Source organism: Staurois parvus, unplaced genomic scaffold (assembly GCF_062004578.1).
Source record: "Staurois parvus isolate SC_StPar_1 unplaced genomic scaffold, SC_StPar_1.0 ptg001632l, whole genome shotgun sequence".
Classification (NCBI taxonomy): Eukaryota; Metazoa; Chordata; class Amphibia; order Anura; family Ranidae; genus Staurois; species Staurois parvus.
Window position 1 is genome coordinate 1 of NW_028319428.1, and position 19940 is coordinate 19940.

A 19940-nucleotide genomic window follows, 5' to 3' on the forward strand; every position below is an offset into this window, starting at 1 on the left:
TCCTGAGAGAAAAATCACAAGCAAGAATGTCGCGTGAGATAAGAAAGACACAAAACGCCATTAAAAGTAGCATCCTATATTGGAAGTACAGGAGCAGGCAGCAGAAGAGGCTATCACCACCCTGTATGCCCATCTTCTACATTGAATGTATTCTTATGGGAACAAAACCAGCTTCTTCTATGTATTCATGCCAGCATGTTTGCAGATTCTTCCAGCAAGAACGCGATGCAAGTGATGCGGTGCTGAAAACTCTCTTCTTGCAGAATACGTTTTAGGTCTGTGGGGACAATTCGCAAAGCGGTATCTTACCTCATCCAAGTATGTTTCAAAAAAAATTGTTGGCATTCACTAAAAAAAGTGTACCAAAATACAGCATGAGTTAGTGAAAACATGCGGTAATGTAACGAGTCATCAGCTGCCAGCAGGTTGTCACGCCCTCCCTGCCAAAACCATACCAGCCCACATGCCCTTTTGACAAGTCCTTTATTAAAAAAAACAAAAATATAAAAAACATCCCCTGGTTTAGAGCCCTCGTCAATCACAATGCCCGCTGCCACCGCCTTCCCAACAAACAAAAAAAAAAAAAAAAAAAAGGGCTCCGCTCCCGACAAAGACTCCCCGTCTGACAGCTCTGCTGCCTGACAGTTCTTAAATAACTAAGGGGCAAGGTCAACCGGTGACCACGCCCCCCTAGTGGTATCAATGACTGGAGCATAGCTGCCCCCCCATGTTGAGAAGGGGGGGGTGACTGCTTGTTCGCCCTCAGCCCCAACACCCACCCACCCCTTCCTGACCTGCATGCTCAGAAATCCCCACACCTTTTTTTTTTGCTTGCCGTGGAGGTTCCCCTCAAAATCCATACCAGACCCAAAGGGCTTGCTATGGATTTTTTTTTTTGGGGGGGGGGGGTGGGTTTGGAGAACGCTACTCCATACTGTTTTTTTCTTATTTTTTAATTGCTAGCAATTTTTTTTCTTCAGCAGGTGCCCAGCGGATGACTCGTTACATTACTGCATTTTTACAACGGGGCCTGGGTAGCAGGGGGAAACATATAGTGCAGGCTGAGGCTTATGGGTGTGGCGGGGGTGGGGGGGTCAATTACTGGAACTTCCTAACAAACAAACCAAAGAAAAAAAAAAAAAAGGGCTCCGCTCCCGACAAAGACTCCCCCACAGCTCCGCTGCCTGACAGTTCTTAAATAACTAAGGGGCAAAGTCAACCGGTGACCACGCCCCCTTGTGGCATCAATGGGGGAGCAGAGCTGCCCCCCCATGTTGGGAAGGGGGGGGGGATGACTTCTTGCTTGCCCCCAGCCCCAACACCCACCCCCCCCCTTCCTGACCTGCACGCTCAGAAATCCCCACACTATTTTTTTTATTTTGCTTGCCGTGGAGGTTCCCCTCAAAATCCATACCAGACCCAAAGGGCTTGCTATGGTTTTTTTTTTTGGGGGGGGGGGGTTTGGAGAACGCTACTCCATACCGTTTTTTTCTTATTTTTTAATTGCTAGCAATTTTTTTTTTTCAGCAGGTGCCCCAGCAGATGACTCGTTACATTACTGCATTTTTTCATTACGAAAAGGATCCTGTTGTGTGCTGGCAGCAACCGGTGGGAAGGAGAGGAATACAATGGGGCCTGGGTAGCAGGGAGAAACATATAGTGCTAACTGAGGTTTATGGGTGTGGCGGGTCAATTACTGGAACCAATCCCCTGTATAGCTCTCTCTGCAGCAGCTGAATGCCATCGGGAGGGAGAGGAGAAAAAGACAGATTTCAGCTACTGCAGAGAGCCATACATGGAATCTGTTCCAGTAATTGCCCCCACTGTGCCAATCACCCTCCCTGCCCACATCAGATTCACCCAGCTGCCTGGGCCCCCCTGCTAGCCTGGGGCCCATACAGGAGGACAGGTGGTACCCCTTTATCCACGACCCTGTGTGACTGGGCAGACCATCACAACCCCCCGGATGATATAGCCCAACTAAAGCAATAGCAGGGCTGGGCAGAAGGGTTTAAAAATGTGTGAATTTTAAAACATACATGTTCCAAGGGTAACCTGCTAATACAGTATGCAATACATGGCCAAACGTTTGTCGTGTCCAGAAAATCACAGCTAAATAAGCTTGTTGGATGTCCCATTTAAAAATCACCGGCAATTATTTGGCGCTAAATCCAAGAGCTCCACCCCCCTCATCTGCTACACTGCTATAACAGCCGCCACCATCCTGGGAGGACATTGCGCCAGATTTGTTTTAGTCATTTAGCCTGAAAGAGCACCTGTGACATCAGATATTGATACTGGATTAGAAGACTTGGCTTGCATTTGCATTCTACCAGAAAGGTGCCTGTGCAGTTCCTCCACATCAAGCCATGGGATCGATTTACTAAACTGGAGCACTCAGAATCTGGTGCAGACGTACATGGTAACCAATCAGCTTCCAACTTCAGCTTGTTCAACTAAGCTTTGACAATAAGGCTCCATACACACTGGGGGGAGGGCGTTTTGAAAACGCTGCTCAGGAAAAACCTGAGTTTTTCAGCGTTTTTAGCATTAGAGCGTTTTTACAGCTAAAATACTCCTCTAGAAACCCACTAGTTCTGGGGTTTTTTTCCAGCCAAAAAACACCCCTGCCAAAAAATGCTGATTCCAGTCTATGTGTGTATGGACACATGCGATAACATGCTGGGGGGTTTACTGGCTGTAGAAAGAAAAACAAAAAACATCAAAAGCCAAAAACAGCAGCTGTAAAAACATCAGGTGTGCATGAGGACTAAAACCTGGAAGCCCATTAGTTTCTATGCAGAGCCATACCAGATTTTGCATGCTCTATTGTTAGTAAATCCCCCCACCTCCATTGTGTCTATAAACCTGGCTTTGTGCACAGTTTTGCTGAACAGAAAAAAAGACCATCCTAAAACTGTTGCCACAAGGTTAGTAGCACACAATTGTCTAAAACAGCCTCTGTGAACCTTTTTTAACACAGAGGAAGCCTTGATTTAACTTTCCGGTCTCAGGGAACCCCTGCTAAAAATGGCTTTATTTACTATTCATGATGCATTAGTGTGATAGTCAGAGGTAAGAATTCTCCTCACACTTGTGGTCATTGGGAAGAATGCTCCTCACACTTGTGGTCATTGGGAAGAATGCTCCTCACACTTGTGGTCATTGGGAAGAATGCTCCTTACACTTGTGGTCATTGGGAAGAATGCTCCTCTTACTTGTGGTCATTGGGAAGAATGCTCCTCACACTTGTGGTCATTGGGAAGAATGCTCCTCACACTTGTGGACAGTGGGAAGAATGCTCCTCACACTTGTGGACAGTGGGAAGAATGCTCCTCACACTTGTGGACAGTGGGAAGAATGCTCCTCACACTTGTGGACAGTGGGAAGAATGCTCCTCACACTTGTGGACAGTGGGAAGAATGCTCCTCACACTTGTGGACAGTGGGAAGAATGCTCCTCACACTTGTGGACAGTGGGAAGAATGCTCCTCACACTTGTGGACAGTGGGAAGAATGCTCCTCACACTTGTGGACAGTGGGAAGAATGCTCCTCACACTTGTGGTCAGTGGGAAGAATGCTCCTCACACTTGTGGTCAGTGGGAAGAATGCTCCTCACACTTGTGGTCATTGGGAAGAATGCTCCTCACACTTGTGGTCAGTGGGAAGAATGCTCCTCACACTTGTGGTCAGTGGGAAGAATGCTCCTCACACTTGTGGTCAGTGGGAAGAATGCTCCTCACACTTGTGGTCAGTGGGAAGAATGCTCCTCACACTTGTGGTCATTGGGAAGAATGCTCCTCACACTTGTGGTCATTGGGAAGAATGCTCCTCACACTTGTGGTCAGTGGGAAGAATGCTCCTCACACTTGTGGTCATTGGGAAGAATGCTTCTCACACTTGTGGTCATTGGGAAGAATGCTCCTCACACTTGTGGTCATTGGGAAGAATGCTCCTCACACTTGTGGTCATTGGGAAGAATGCTCTTCACACTTGTGGTCATTGGGAAGAATGCTCCTCACACTTGTGGACAGTGGGAAGAATGCTCCTCACACTTGTGGACAGTGGGAAGAATGCTCCTCACACTTGTGGACAGTGGGAAGAATGCTCCTCACACTTGTGGACAGTGGGAAGAATGCTCCTCACACTTGTGGACAGTGGGAAGAATGCTCCTCACACTTGTGGTCAGTGGGAAGAATGCTCCTCACACTTGTGGTCATTGGGAAGAATGCTCCACACACTTGTGGTCATTGGGAAGAATGCTCCTCACACTTGTGGTCATTGGGAACAATGCTCCTCACACTTGTGGTCATTGGGAACAATGCTCCTCACACTTGTGGTCATTGGGAACAATGCTCCTCACACTTGTGGTCATTGGGAAGAATTACCCCCTTACAGATTGCTAAAAATATCAATGGTGTCAGCGGGAACTTACCTGAGAGGCAAAAATTGCTCATTGCTCAAGGAACCCCTGGCAACCTCTGGAGGAACCCTGGTTGAGAAACCCTGGCCTAAAATGTCTGAATACTGTAGCATTATTAGTACCCTTCACGGGAAACTACGAGAATCACATTTGGAGTGATGTCCACATACTGAACTTTTTGCATATAGTGTAACATACCTAAAAAGCTGGCTCAACAGCAAAACATCAGCTATAGTTCGGTATACTACCGGTACAAAATGAACAGAAAGCTGACTAGGCACAGCATCAGTGAACATCTTCCTGCAATACATCATAAAAAAAAAAAAGAAAGAAGAAGAAGAGCAGGCCAGCTGAGACATGATCAAAATTTATTGCTTAATTTATTAAACACATCTTTGGAAAATACTAAAAATTAAGAAAAATTGTTACTCAAAAGATAAAGATCCCTTATAAATAAACGAAGGTGCTGTAAAATGTCCAGGCTTGGCTTCTCAACCTCAAAACAGATTCAGAGAGGCTACGGAGATGGAGCACAAGTCAGGATGGAAGAGCCGGGGATAATACCTCTATTATTCTTTTGCTTCCACTTCCTCTTTTAGGTTTGTTTGCACAGCATCCTACTAATCAAAGAATTGTTTCATCTTAAAGCAGAGTTCCACTCAATCTGTAAAAAAATAAAAGTCAGCAGCTACAAAAACTATAGCTGCTGACATTTAAAAAAACAGCCACTTACCTGTCCCACGATCCCGCGTTGCCCCCCGCCGCAGCCTTTTTCACCGTCCGTCGTGTATTCCAGGCGCCGGCATCTTCAGTGTGGGCACACCACTTCAAGATGGCGACGGCCTCACCACAGCTGGTTTCACCGGCCGTCTTCTCTCCCCGGCGCCGGCATCTTCAGTGTGGGCACCCGGCTGTGACAGCTTGCGGCTTCACAGCCGGGTGCCCACTGCGCATGCGCGAGTAGAGCTGCGCTTCCTGAATGGCCCCGTCGTCTTCTGGGACCTGTCACGTGTCCCACAAGACTTCGGGGAGGGAGGACAATTTCCGTTTCCGATCTCCTAGGCGATTGCAGTGGAAGTGGGAGCGGGGACCTGTCAAATTCGGGTACCAGCTCCTCAAAGGTACCAATCCTTAATGGGGAGCGGGGGACCAATCTTTAAAGCAGGACTTCCCCTTTTGGGTGGAACTCCGCTTTAATAAAGAACTAAAAGATATTGGGAACTTTATCTTACTTTGTAGAATGTCTGCGTTTTCTCCGGAAGTTTCCTGGCATTCCGCAGAATCTTCTGCACATCAGTCTAACAAAAAAGAAAAAGAAAAAAAAAGTAAAATGTGGCAAACAAGCAAGAGGGTTCCATACACTACTGATTTTAACAACTGCAAGAACTGCTAATTTTTAATGCTGACAACTACGGTACAATATGAGGGCGTCAATTCAAAACGGCTTTAATGCCATTTTTCTGGTGGTAGTTCCTTTAACCATTTGCCGCCCACCCTATGGCCGAATGGCGGCCGGCAAATGTCATCAGCGTTCCGTCCTCCCGCACATGTGTATTTTTCGCGCTTGCAGAGCCGCGCAGCGGCGCGATCTGTCACTGGCCGTGTACCTCGGACACGGCCAATGACAGCGATGACAGATCTGTGTACCTTGGACACGGCCGATGACAGATCTGTGTACCAGCCCCGTTGCCAGTACCATGTGACCTGCTGTGACCAATCACAGAAGGTCACATGACAGTTGTATACAATGGATGGCTTCATTCATGCCATCCATTGTATACGAGTGTGGCTAACTGTGAATGGTCACAGCGATCACATGCACAAGCTGGGCCAATCACAGCCCAGCTGTGTCATGTGATTAGCTGTGGCCAAATCACAGTTAAGAAAAAAAAACCCTGAATGAATCGATGTCATTCAGGTAAATGCTTGCTTATAGCAAAGTAATTCTTTGCTATAAGCAAATTGTGTAAAAAATAAAAAAATACTGATCACTTCCCCAAAGTAGTACAATGTTACTATGGTAACATTGTACTACTTTGGACATAGTGAAATATGAAAAAAAAATCTTAAAAAAAAGAAACAAAATGTAATAAAAAATAAATAAATAAAAAAATATATATATTATTTTTTTTTCATACTGTCACCAGTCAGTGTCTCTGATCACCGCCCTGCCAGTTATCAGAAGACGCTGTACTGCACTGGTGACAGTATGTAAAAAAAAAAAAATTGTGAAAATAATTTTTTGCATTTTTTCATTTTCCGAAAAATTATGACTAAAAAAAATACAACTTCAAAAAACTCGCCACGTTTCTTATGAAGTACGTTGGACTGTCTACTCTGCAAAAAGGGGTCATTTGGGGGATATCTGTACTGTTCTGAAATTCCTGGACCTCAAGAAATTAGATTGGCCGTCGGTACTTCAGGATTGATCAATATTCAGATATATCCCATAGTTTGTGAACTCTATAACTTTCCTACAGACTAAATAATACATCCTAATTGGGTTATTTTCACCAAAGACATGGAGCAGAATACATCTCGGCCTAAATTTATGAAGAACAATTATTTATTTGCAAACTTTTATAACAGAAACAAAGAAAAACGTGTTTTTTTTTAAATTTTTGGTCTTTTTTTGTTAATTTAGCAAAAAATAAAAACCCCGGCGGTGATTAAATACCACCAAAAGAAAGCTCTAGTTGTGTGAAGAAAATTATAAAATTTTAGTTTGGGTACAATGTTGTATGACCGCGCAATTGTCATTCAAAGTGTGAGAGCGCTGAAACCTGAAAAATGGCCTGGGCAGGAAGGGGTGAAATTGCCCGGTATGGAAATGGTTAAGAACTACGGTACGCGTTATGCTACCATACGCCGCTTCAAGAATCTATCAGTGACAAATTCTTAAAGAATTAACAAGTTTTCTGTTTAGGAAACTGGCAGCAATTAAAGTGATACTTTTTTTTTTTGTAATTATTTATTGGTGAAATTAACATACAATAAAAAGAACCAGGAGAAAGATTCACCAGAATACAGAAAAAAAACCAATATAAACATCTAGACCAAGCCTGAAATAGTCACATAGAATCTTTAGGGGTTCATCAAGTTTGCATGTGAGAAAAAAGTATCAAGAGCGAATGAAACAGCACATATACTGTATGACAACAAAACAGGACCAGAACAAATCATCGGGTGATCGTTTAAATGACATCCTAAGAAAAGGAGGATTATGCCAAAGCACAAAGAGAGCGGATCGAATGTATAGTTACAAAGATGTGAAAGAACGTAGAGATAATATCAAACCGACAGAGAAAAAACTCTACCAGTATCGTAAAGACATAATAGAATGGGGGGAAAAAGTGAGGGGGGGGACCCCACAGTAGGATACTGTAGGGGCTGGGACAGAAAGGAAAAAGAAAAACAAAGTTAGAAAGGCGCAGAGAGAGTTAAATGAAAAGGAGAAAATAGAGGGAGAGGAGAGATGGGATACAGGAGAAACAGAACAAGAGCCTTGGGGGTTGCATCCCCTCCTGGAGTGAGAGGTCAAGCCAGGTTACATAGTTAGTCTGGCTGAAAAAAGACAAAAGTCCATCCAGTTCAACCATAGAAAAAAAAAAAAAAGTTATAATCCTATACCCACAGTTGATCCAGAGGAAGGCAAAAAACCCAGAAAAGCACAATCCAATTTGCTCCTGCAGGGAACAAATTCCATCCTGATCCCCCGAGAGGCAATCGGATATTCCCTGGATCAACTTTACCTATAAATGTTATATCCAGTTATATTCTGTGTATCCAGGAAAGAATCCAGGACTTTCCTACAGCAATCCACTGAGCTGGCAACAACCAACTCTTGAGGGAGTCTATTCCCCATTCTCACAGCTCTTACTGTGAAGAAACCTTTCCGTGTTTGGAGATTACATTTCTTTTCCTCCAGACGTAAAGAGCGCCCCCTTGTCCTCTGTGATGACCTCAGGGGGAATGACTCTACACCGAGTTCACTATATGAACCACTGATGTATTTATACATGGAGATCATATCCCCCCTTATGTATTACACATGGAGATCATATCCCCCCTTATGTATTATACATGGAGATCATATCCCCCCTTATGTATTATACATGGAGATCATATCCCCCCTTATGTATTATACATGGAAATCATATCCCCCCTCATGTATTATACATGGAAATCATATCCCCCCTCATGTATTATACATGGAAATCATATCCCCCTTATGTGTTATACATGGAGATCATATCCCCCTTATGTGTTATACATGTTGATCATATCCCCCCTTATGTATTATACATGGAGATCATATCCCCCCTTATGTATTATACATGGAGATCATATCCCCCTTATGTATTATACATGGAGATCATATCCCCCCTTATGTATTATACATGGAGGTCATATCCCCCTTATGTATTATACATGGTGATCATATCCCCCCTTATGTATTATACATGGAGATCATATCCCCCTTATGTATTATACATGGAGATCATATCCCCCCTTATGTATTATACATGGAGATCATACCCCCCCCCCCTTATGTATTATACATGTTGATCATATCCCCCCTTATGTATTATACATGGAGATCATATCCCCCCTTATGTATTACACATGGAGATCATATTCCCCCTTATGTATTCTACATGGAGATCATATCCCCCCCTTATGTATTATGCATGGTGATCATATCCCCCTTATGTATTATACATGGAGATCATATCCCCCCTTATGTATTATACATGGTGATCATATCCCCCCCTTATGTATTATACATGGAGATCATATCCCCCCTTATGTATTATGCATGGTGATCATATCCCCCTTATGTATTATACATGGAGATCATATCCCCCCTTATGTATTATACATGGTGATCATATCCCCCCCTTATGTATTATACATGGAGATCATATCCCCCCTTATGTATTATACATGGAGATCATATCCCCCCTTATGTATTATACATGGAGATCATATCCCCCTTATGTATTATACATGGAGATCATATCCCCCCTTATGTATTATACATGGAGATCATACCCCCCCCCCTTATGTATTATACATGGAGATCATATCCCCCCCTTATGTATTATACATGGAGATCATATCCCCCCTTATGTATTATACATGGAGATCATATCCCCCCTTATGTATTATACATGGAGATCATATTCCCCCCCCCTTATGTATTATACATGGAGATCATATTCCCCCCCCCTTATGTATTATACATGGAGATCATATCCCCCTTATGTATTATACATGGAGATCATATCCCCCCTTATGTATTATACATGGAGATCATATCCCCCCCCTTATGTATTATACATGGAGATCATATCCCCCCCCTTATGTATTATACATGGAGATCATATCCCCCCTTATGTATTATACATGGAGATCATATCCCCCCCCTTATGTATTATACATGGAGATCATATCCCCCCCCTTATGTATTATACATGGAGATCATATCCCCCCTTATGTATTATACATGGAGATCATATCCCCACTTAATCTCCTCTTCTCAAGAGAGAATAAATTCAGAGGCAAGACATTCAGTGAGGGCGAGTAGATTCGGTCAGGTATTCATCTGCAAATTGAAAATATTGCCAAAGGTGCCAGGTGTCCCAAAATATATCCTCATTATACAGGGTGGCTGTGAGAGCCTGCATGTCCCTAAGCTCGTTCACCTTGCAAAACTACAATGAAAGGGTAGAAGGGTGGTTGCCTTTTCACCATATAGGAATACATGCCTTGACCATGTTAAGCAGTGATAGAAGCATTATATTTTTTTGATGGGTCTCCCCGAAAGATGCAACTGGCAGCCCGCCGGGTCATCATGCAGGTCCATAGCGGTAAGTTGTTTGATAATGTCAGTCACCCCTCACTAAAAGGGCTGAAGCCTTGGGCACTGCCAGAAGACATGGAGGAGAGTGCCACCATTGGCTCCAAATCGCTAACACACATCAGGAAGCTACGACGAAATACGGTGAAGTTTAGATGGCACCCGGTACCAATGCGTGAGGAGCTTATACTTGGTCTCCTGTACTTTGGTGGGTAAAGAAGACTTATGGGCAAAGTGCAAGATCTTTTCCCATAGTGACGTGGTAAAGGAGATGTCCAGGTCACACTCCCATTTAGATAGGAAAGGAGGAACAAAGTTGGGTTCCGGGTGAATAAGAGAAAAGAAGATGATGGAGAGGCTATGGTGAATTGGTTCTCCCTTGTGACATAGAGCTTCAAAAGGCAGTCAACTTTCAAGAAATACCAGGAGCACGCAAAACAGAACGCAGTTAGGAGCGGAGCTGAATACCTCTCCAGAAACTCAATGGGGGATCCACCAGTCGAGTAAAATCATTGGCAAGAAGGACCCTAGTGGGATTGAGAAAGTCCACTAAGTGAGAGTAGCCAGTAGTTGTGAGACAAGCAAATTGAGGGTCTTCTTGTCCTGGAGGGAAGTCAGGCTTTCCCAGAATGGTAACCAGAGAATAAGGCGCCGGAGAGTTGGACATGTTGCAGAATGCTTCTAGAGTAACTACAAGAGTGGCACCAAGAGTTAGGCATGCTACTAGGTCGGGAGGTAAAGGACATCGCATCCACGGCCAACTCAGGGCCGTGCCCCCAGAGTCCTCCAATTCTATGGCAATCCAGTGCTTGGCAACACCATGGCAGTGCCAATCAGCCAGGCGAGTGAGGTGAGCGGCTCTATAATTGGAGCAAATATCCAGCAAGCCCCCACGTCCACATGTCTTAGAACATGGAAAGCCAAATGTGACCCCCCCCATGTGACCAGATATAAGTGCGGAATAGGGCATTGACCTTCCGAAAGGACGTGGGAAGCTTGATGGGGAGGGCTTGTAATAAGTACAGTATACGGGGCAGCACTGTCATCTTAAGCGCACTACATCGACCAAACCATGTCAGCGTAAGGGATTGCCATCGGAGAAGGTCTTCCTTAAGAGCAGAATCTGGCATAATATTAGTGCCCAGGTACCTGATCGAGTCCGTGGCCCAATGGAAAGAGAAGGAAGGGCGAAGGTGACTAAGGACCGTGGACTTGGTGGAAATGTTCGGTGCCGAGGATTTCATGAGGCTGATTTTGAAGTAGCAGAGGCTACCATAGTCCCCAAGCGCCTGCAAAATATTGGGCAATAAGAGGGTGGTTAAGAAAAAAAGATAAGATCGTCCGCAAACGCGGCCATTTTATGTTCCCCAGATGGTTTATGAAAACCAGAGATATTACAATCTGCTCGGATCTCACACAGAAAGGGCTCCAGCGACAAAATCAGAGGAGTGCGCAGCATGGAGCAGAGTCTAAAGACACTATTGGACTGAACAACACATATAGATCTGCACACTGCCGTATGTTGTCAGTCAAAATTGGAGCAGATCTGATAGGGGAACCAATTTCTCAGTTCCCCCATCAGGCTCAGCCCATCTTCAGTATAAAACGGTCCAGCCAAGCATCTGTCAGTGTGATGGGCGCAGTGGCCAAGGAGGGAGGGTGGAACGGTGTTGGGGGCAGTAGTGTGTAGTATGGATCCTCTGCTCTGTGTACTTTTCAAGTTCGGAGTCTTAGAACGTACTAAACTCAAGCGGTTAGCTGACAGCCAGACAACAAGCATTTTCAGAAAGAGGTCAGCAGTCGCAGCCTCTATTGTTTTTGTGCTTTCCTCAATAAGTATGGCGGCTGTGGCTTTAAAGCAACTTTGTTGCCAACTCTTCAAACCAACAATAAATCCACCCTGTAAAGAAAGAAGATGAATACATACTTATGTGGGTGGTGTTGTAAATCTTCACTATCATGAAGGAGTTGAGCAGTCACCACCACCAGCACACTTACAGCTGTCTTGGAAACCTGGTTCCTGGCCATGAACGGTGATTCCGTCTGCTGGACCCTACATTTTCTACTGTATGCAATACTGAACTAGAAACATGACATACTTTCCGGAGTCTTGGATACCTGGTTCTCCGCCATGCACAGCGATTCCTTCTTCTGGACCCTACATTACTACTGTATGCAGTACTGACCTGAGAACATGACATACTTTCCAGTGTCTTAGATACCTGGTTCTCCACCATACACAGGGATTCCGTCTGCTGGACCCTACATTACTACAGGATGTAGTACTGAACCAAGAACATGACATACTTTCCGGAGTCTTAGATACCTGGTCCTCCACCACGCATGGTGATTCCTTCTGCTGGACCTTACATTACTACTGTATGCAGTACTGAACCAAGAACATGACATACTTTCCGGTGTCTTGGATACCTGGTTCTTCGCAACGCATGGCGATTCCTTCTGCTGGACCCTACATTACTGCAGGATGTAGTACTGAACCAAGAACATGACATACTTTCCAGTGTCTTGGGTAGCTGTTTCTCCACCATGCACGCCAATTCCTTCTGCTGGACCCTACATTACTGCAGGACGCAGTACTGAACCAAGAACATGACATACTGTCCGGTGTCTTGGATACCTGGTTCTACAACACGCACAGCGATTCCTTCTGCTGGACCCCAACATTACTGCAGGATGTAGTACTGAACCAAGAACATGACATACTTTCCGGTGTCTTGGATACCTGGTTCTACAACACGCACAGCGATTCCTTCTGCTGGACCCCAACATTACTGCAGGATGTAGTACTGAACCAAGAACATGACATGCTTTCCAGTGTCTTGGATACCTGGTTTTCCGCCACGCACAGCGATTCCTTCTGCTGGACCCTACATTACTGCAGGATGTAGTACTGAACTAGGAACATGACATACTTTCCGGAGTCTTGGATACCTGGTTCTCCGCCACGCACGGCGATTCCTTCTGCTGGACCCTACATTACTGCAGGATGCAGTACTGAACCAAGAACATGACATACTTTCCAGTGTCTTGGATACCTGGTTCTCCACCATGCACAGGGATTCCTTCTGCTGGACCCTACATTACTACTATATGCAGTACTGAACCAAGAACATAACATACTTTCCAGTGTCTTGGATACCTGGTTCTCCACCATGCACAGGGATTCCTTCTGCTGGACCCTACATTACTACTATATGCAGTACTGAACCAAGAACATAACATACTTTCCAGAGTCTTGGGTACCTGGTTCTCCGCCATGCACAGCGATTCCTTCCGCTGGACCCTACATTACTACAGTATGCAGTACTGAACTAGAAACATGACATACTTTCTGGTGTCTTGAGTACCTGGTCCATCACCATGCACTGTGGTTCCTTCTGCTGGACCCTACATTACTACAGGACGCAGTACTGAACTAAGAACATACCATCAAGGCAGTTACCTGCAGCCCACTAGGTTTAATCCATACGGTTACATTCTGTGCATAGCTTCTCTTTGACTTGGGTTGCAGGGGAAATGGGCTCTTGTTGTCTTCTTCGCCATATGGATTCTCCTTGGCATCTAAAAAAGAAATGTGTTCTCAGCAGTGTGCATAAAAATCAATGATTTTTTTAAAAATAAAAAAAATCTGATTTTTTTATTTAAATCGGATTTTTTTGATTTAAATCGGATTTGTTTTTATATAAAATTGGATTTTTTTAAATAAAATGCTTTTTGAGGAAAATATATTACCATCCAAAGGTTATTCCATCATGAAATAAAGATTAGTTTTTTAATTATGTAGAATAAGGCTGTATATGTTTAATTTTTTTGGTAAATAAATTCCATGAATCCATTCACAATGTCAGGCTCTTCCAGAGGTTTTTGTAAGATTATTGGGCAGTTTCTCTGCCTACAAGATATTATCACAGATGATTGGTTTACTTTTGCAGTTCTCAAAACTGAATTGGACTCAGCAGAGATCACATGCCTCTTCTTCACAGCAAAAATGTTATAACATGAACAGAGTTAAGAAAAAGACCTTCATCCTAACTTCTACAAACCTATGAATACAGAATCAACCCCTTCACTGCCAAGGTGCAAGAAGTTCAGTGAATAGAAACAATATTTTTCTGATTGTTTGGAGTGGAATAGATCTGCACAAGAAGAAAGTGAAACTAAGTGTGAGGAGGAAGGGGCTGACAGTGCGAGGAGGGAGGGGCTGACAGTGCGAGGAGGGAGGGGCTGACAGTCTAAGTTTCTTAAAATATATATATTTTGTTTAGCCAAATTAGTTACCAAACATGGATGTTTAAGCAAATCACATATGCTGGAATGTTATTGTTTCAGTTGAATAAATCTATTTAAATTGTTATTATTAAGGGAATGATTATTTTTCTCCTTCCTAAGTACAACAGAAAAGTTGTCCAAATATGAATGATTAACCTATTAAACTGGGGATAAAAAAACTAATATGAAAAGTTGTTATTCTAAAAATCTTCATCTACTTGTATATTAAAGTTATAGCAGCAAGAATTAGTCTTTATGTAGAAAACTAGGATTTAAATCAAGCCTTACTGACTAGTGATTTAAATCAAATCCACCCTGATTCTCAGTATAGGACGAATGAATATTTTACATTTTGACCACTTGCCCTACAGAGGATTTACCCCCCTTCCTGACCAGGCCATTTTATGCGATACGGCGCTGCGTTACTTTAACTGACAATTGCACAGTCATGCAACCCAAATGAAATTTACGTCCTTTTTTTCCCCCACGAATATAGCTTTCTTTCAGTGGTATTTGATCGCCTGTGCGGTTTTTTATTTTTTGCGCTATAAAAATAAACAAAAAAGAACCAACAATTTTGAGAAAAATAAATATATATTTTTTTTTATTAAACATGTCCAGTAAAAAAAAAAAATAAAAAATTAAATATCAAGTTTCGTCATAAATTTAGGCCAAAATGTATCCTGCTCCGTGTCTTTGCTAAACAAAAACCCAATATGTGTAAATTAATTGGTTTACATGAAAGTTATAGCGTTTACAAAAGGCGGTATATATAGACTGGGATTTTTTCTTCTACTAGTAATGGCGGCGATCAGCGATTTATAGCGCGACTGCAGTGGGCATTCTAACACCGGGGGGGGGGGGGGACTGACTTGGTGTCACTGACATCCCCAGTGACACCAATACAGTGATCAGTGCTAATAAAAAGCACTGACACTGTACTAATGGCACTGGACAGGAAGGGGTTAACATGAGGGGCGATCAAAGGGTTAACTGTGTGCAGTGAGTTTTTTTTTTTTTTACTAGAGGGCTGTGTGTGTGTGTATGTGTGTTTCACTGTAATCGCACTGCTCTGGATGGCTGTGCAGTGTGCCTGAGCTGACAGGGAGGAGAACAGTTAGCAAACAAACAGTCCTCCTCCGTCGGTGATCATTGGATATCACCGGGTGCCGGCGGGGGGGAGCAGGTACCCGAATTTGACAGGTACCAGCTCCCACTTCCGGTCCGATCGCCTAGGTGATCGGAAGGTGTCCTCCCTCCCTCCCTGTAGTCTTTTGGGACACGTGACAGGTCCCAGAAGACTACAGGACCATTCATGAAGGGTGCCCACACTGAAGATGCCGGCCTTCTGGAATACAGGACGGCCGGTGAAACAGGCTGCGGGGGGGGACACACCACAGGACCGAGGGACAGGTAAGTGGCTGTTTTTTAAGTCAGAAGCTACAGTTTTTGTAGCTTCTGACTTTTAATTCTTGATAGGTTGAGTGGAACTCCGCTTTAAGATTTGACAACAAAACCTGGAAGCCGATTGGTTACTATGCACAGCTGCACCAGTTTTAGTAAATCCCCCCTAATATCTCCCAGACCAGTAACAACCAATTATGCTAGAATGTTAAAACTGCCTAAGCAAGTAAAGGTGCTGGAGATGAACACGAACTGCAGCTTTAACTATAGTTGGTTACTGTCTCCAAATATCACCCAAACCGTACTCTCCACTCCTCGCACGACCTCCTGCTCTCTAGCTCCCTGGTCTCCTCCTCCCATGCTCTTCTCCAGGACTTCTCCAGAGCTTCTCCCATCCTCTGGAACTGGAATTCTCTACCCCAATTTATCAGACTATCACCTACTCTGCTCACTTTTAGGCGATCTCTGAAAACATCTCTCTTCAGGGAAGCCTATCCTGCCCTCAGCTAATAATGGAATATTCTATTCCTCCTACCAGTCCATCCCCCACAGTTACTACCTTTCGTACCACTAGCCCCTCCCTCTTAGATTGTAAGCTCCCAGGATCAGGGTCCTCCTATCCCTTTGTATTGAACTGTATTGTTGCTGTATTGTCTCCCGTTATATTGTAAAGCGCTGAGCAAACGGTTGGTGCTATATAAATCCTGTATAATAATAACAACAGTTGGATATAGGTGTGGGCTATTTACATAACTTGCAAAGCCTGGCTGAAAAACTCTCAGGGACAGCATCAACCCATCCTGCCTTGTTGCTAGGACGTTTCTAAGACACTGCCAGTCGTACCTGCTTCCCCCCACCCCCCCAATCATCACAGGAGCATGCTCTCTAACCCCTGCACATGTGCGGTCCACTATCTTCTCCACTGCAGCATCACTGAGCTTAGAGCTACTGCGACAGGGGAGAGTGCACATGTGTAAGGGGTTTGAATGAGAACTACTGTGTGAGCTGTGATCATTGGTGTCAGTGGGAGGAATAGTGTCCCAACATTGGTGTCAGTGGGAGGAATGCTATCCCATCGGTGTCAGTGGGGGGTGGAATAGTGCCCCATCATTGGTGTCAGTGGGGGGGGGATAGTGCCCCATCGTTGGTGTCAGTGGGGGGGGGGATAGTGCCCCATCGTTGGTGTCAGTGGGAGGAATAGTGCCCCGCCGTTGGTGTCAGTTGGGGGAGGAATAGTGCCCCGTCGTTGGTGTCAGTGGGAGGAATAATGCCCCATCATTGGTATCAATGACACCAATGATGGGGCACTATTCCTCCCACTGACACCAATTACACTTGCTGACCCTGTTCTAGTATGGTGCTGCTGCAGCCAGCATATGTGGTTGCAGCAGCACCTCTACACTGAACACTTACCTGCTGCTACTGCACTCGATTTTCGTGGGGCCACTCGGCTCCACCCCCTCACCGGCGATTGGCCGCCTGTGTGCCTTTCCTGAGCTACAGTTCTGGCGGCCAATCACCGGTGAGGAGGCGGAGCCGAGCAGCCACCCGAACATCCAGTGGCCGAACTGAGGGAGCAGCCGAGCTTCCTGGACCGGATCGTCGTGGGACCGGAGCCAGGTAAGAGACAAGACCTGCCCACCCCTGTACTTCGTGTCTCTTCCGTTGGAAGGGGGGGGGGCAGCACCGCGCCGCCCCCCTAAAAAGTGTCAGTATGCCGTATACCGGCGTATAAGACGACCCCCGACTTCAGAGAAGATTTTCAAGGGGTAAAAAGTCGTCTTATACGCCGGCAAATACGGTATATACATGTGCCTACTGGCAAACTTGGAAGGGACATACCTAGGCACAATATTACATAGAATGATGAAAGAATGTATTGTAGCACTCGGGGTGCCCATGCTCAGTACTCATATTCCCCATGCTCAATGTTACGGTGACTAGCTGTGCCGCGCTCCATGGTCCTGCGCGGGCTCATGGCTTTCTCTCTCTCTCCACTGTACAAAACAGGATTTCCTGCCTCCCAGCAATGCACCCATGAAGCCTGAACATGTGACCCCAAAAACGCAGTGCATTTTCAATGTTTTTTGTTGTGTTACCACTGAATTCTATGGAAGGTGCAGGACTTTTCAAACTGAAGCACAAATGCAGCACACTAATGTGAACAGCTACATACGATGTAACCACTTCCCGTCCGGCCCATGTATATAAACGACCGGACGGTGGCAGTGCAGGGGCGGGTTGCCATTCATAAATGGCACCCACCATTTAAGCCTGTGCGCGCTCCCTGGGAAGGCGATCCAGAACACCGATCGCTGTGCGGGACCTCTGTGTGAGGTCGTGATCACTGATTGGCCAATCAGTGACCACATGAATAGTAGTAAGCAAAATGTCCCTTTCTGACATCATTGCTTACTACTAGTGAAATCTGTGAATGATCACAGAGATCACATGGTACAGGGCTATTCACAACAGCCTTGTACCATGTGACAAGCTGTGACCAATCAGAGCTCTCACAGTATTTCTCAATGTCTGCAAGAATGCAGCCAGAGAGAAGGAGAAATGATTGCTTTTATAGCCTTTATGGCTATAAAAGCAATCAGTGTAAAAAAAAATCATCACCCCCCCCCACAAGTAGTACTGTGTCACTATGGTGACACTGTACTGCTAGCGTGACAGTATGTAAAAAAAAAAAAACCATAAAAAATATAAAAAAATAAAATAAAAATTTACAAAAAATATAATTTTTGGTTATAAACTAATTTGGATAATTGTTTTAACTAAAAAGATAGATGAATACATTTTGGCCAAGATTTACGAAGAAAGATTATTTATCTGCAAAATCTTATAAGAAAAGCACTTTTTTTCAAAATGTTTGGACTTTTTCATTTACATAGCAAAAAAAAATCCTAGTGATGAATAAATACCAGCAAAATAAAGTTTTGTCTGTCTCAAAAAAAAAATGCTAAAAAATTAATATGGGTACAGTGTTGCATGACTGCGCAACTGTCATTTCAAAGTGTGATAGCACTGAAAGCTGAGAATTGGCCTGGACAGGAAGGGGGTGAAAGTGTCCGGACTTGAAGTGGTTAAAGGGGCATCATTTTCATGTGCTTTTGTTGTGCTGGACAGATGCGTTTTATCACAAAAAAAGCGCATTAGTGGAAAGAGGCCTAACCCCCCCCCCCCCCGGGTCACATAAAAGCAGATTTTGAATTTATGTGACTTACAGTGAAGTCGGGTGACCTGCTGATTTCATTGCGATTTGCAAGACGTCTGACACAGATGTAAATCACACCAAACGTAGTGCATGTAGTACTGTAGAAATCGGTACGTCTCTGACCAAGTCAGAACCGCACCGATATGACCGCTCTAGTAGCGGACAATATGGTGTGACTTGGCCTACGATTTGCAAGTCGCCTGGCATGCAAATCGCACCCGATGTGACCGGGGTTTAGGCAAATGACTCAATGTCCCGTCTTTTACAGGCATGAGGGTGCACAGGTGTTGCATCCATCCCCATACCAGCGTCCCATTTTAGTCTATTGGGACACACGGCTGCATGGACACAGCTGCTGTGGCCCTATATGACATGTGGTTGCGGGTCCCCAAACGCACACACTGTTCTGAACATTCAGTTTAAAAAGATGGAAAGTACATTCATAGAAAACAAAGGTGTGCAAAATCTTACAGTTCCATTTCCTTTCAAAGCTGCCACAGCCTGAGTGGAGTAGCAGTCCTATAAAAGGACCTTTGCTCTGTGTGTGGAAGCAGTGGTCTCTCTCCTGGGGTGTGACACCCCCCCTGCTGAGTCAGAATCAGTACTCTCCAATCAACAGGACACTCATTGATTGCTTCACTGATTGCAGAGCCATATACAGTATCTGACACAGCAGGGGCCCTGTGTGTTGGACCATTGCAGAGAGACCACTGCTTCCACACATAGAACAAAGGTCCTTC

The 19940-nt window shown here is 44.5% G+C and overlaps 1 protein-coding gene across 1 annotated transcript in view; it reads right to left on the reverse strand.

Annotated features, from left to right (window-relative positions):
- Window positions 1-5503: 5503 nt before the first annotated feature.
- Window positions 5504-19940, reverse strand: part of LOC149434986 (integrator complex subunit 14-like) — a 75134-nt gene continuing 60697 nt past the window's right edge. Inside the window, exons 8-9 of the mRNA XM_089663138.1 lie at window positions 13750-13868; window positions 5504-5721 (exon numbers count right to left, since the gene is read on the reverse strand). Of these exons, the coding sequence (XP_089519264.1) occupies window positions 5647-5721; window positions 13750-13868 (194 nt within the window). The 3' untranslated portion in view covers window positions 5504-5646. The remainder of the gene's footprint in view (window positions 5722-13749; window positions 13869-19940) is intronic.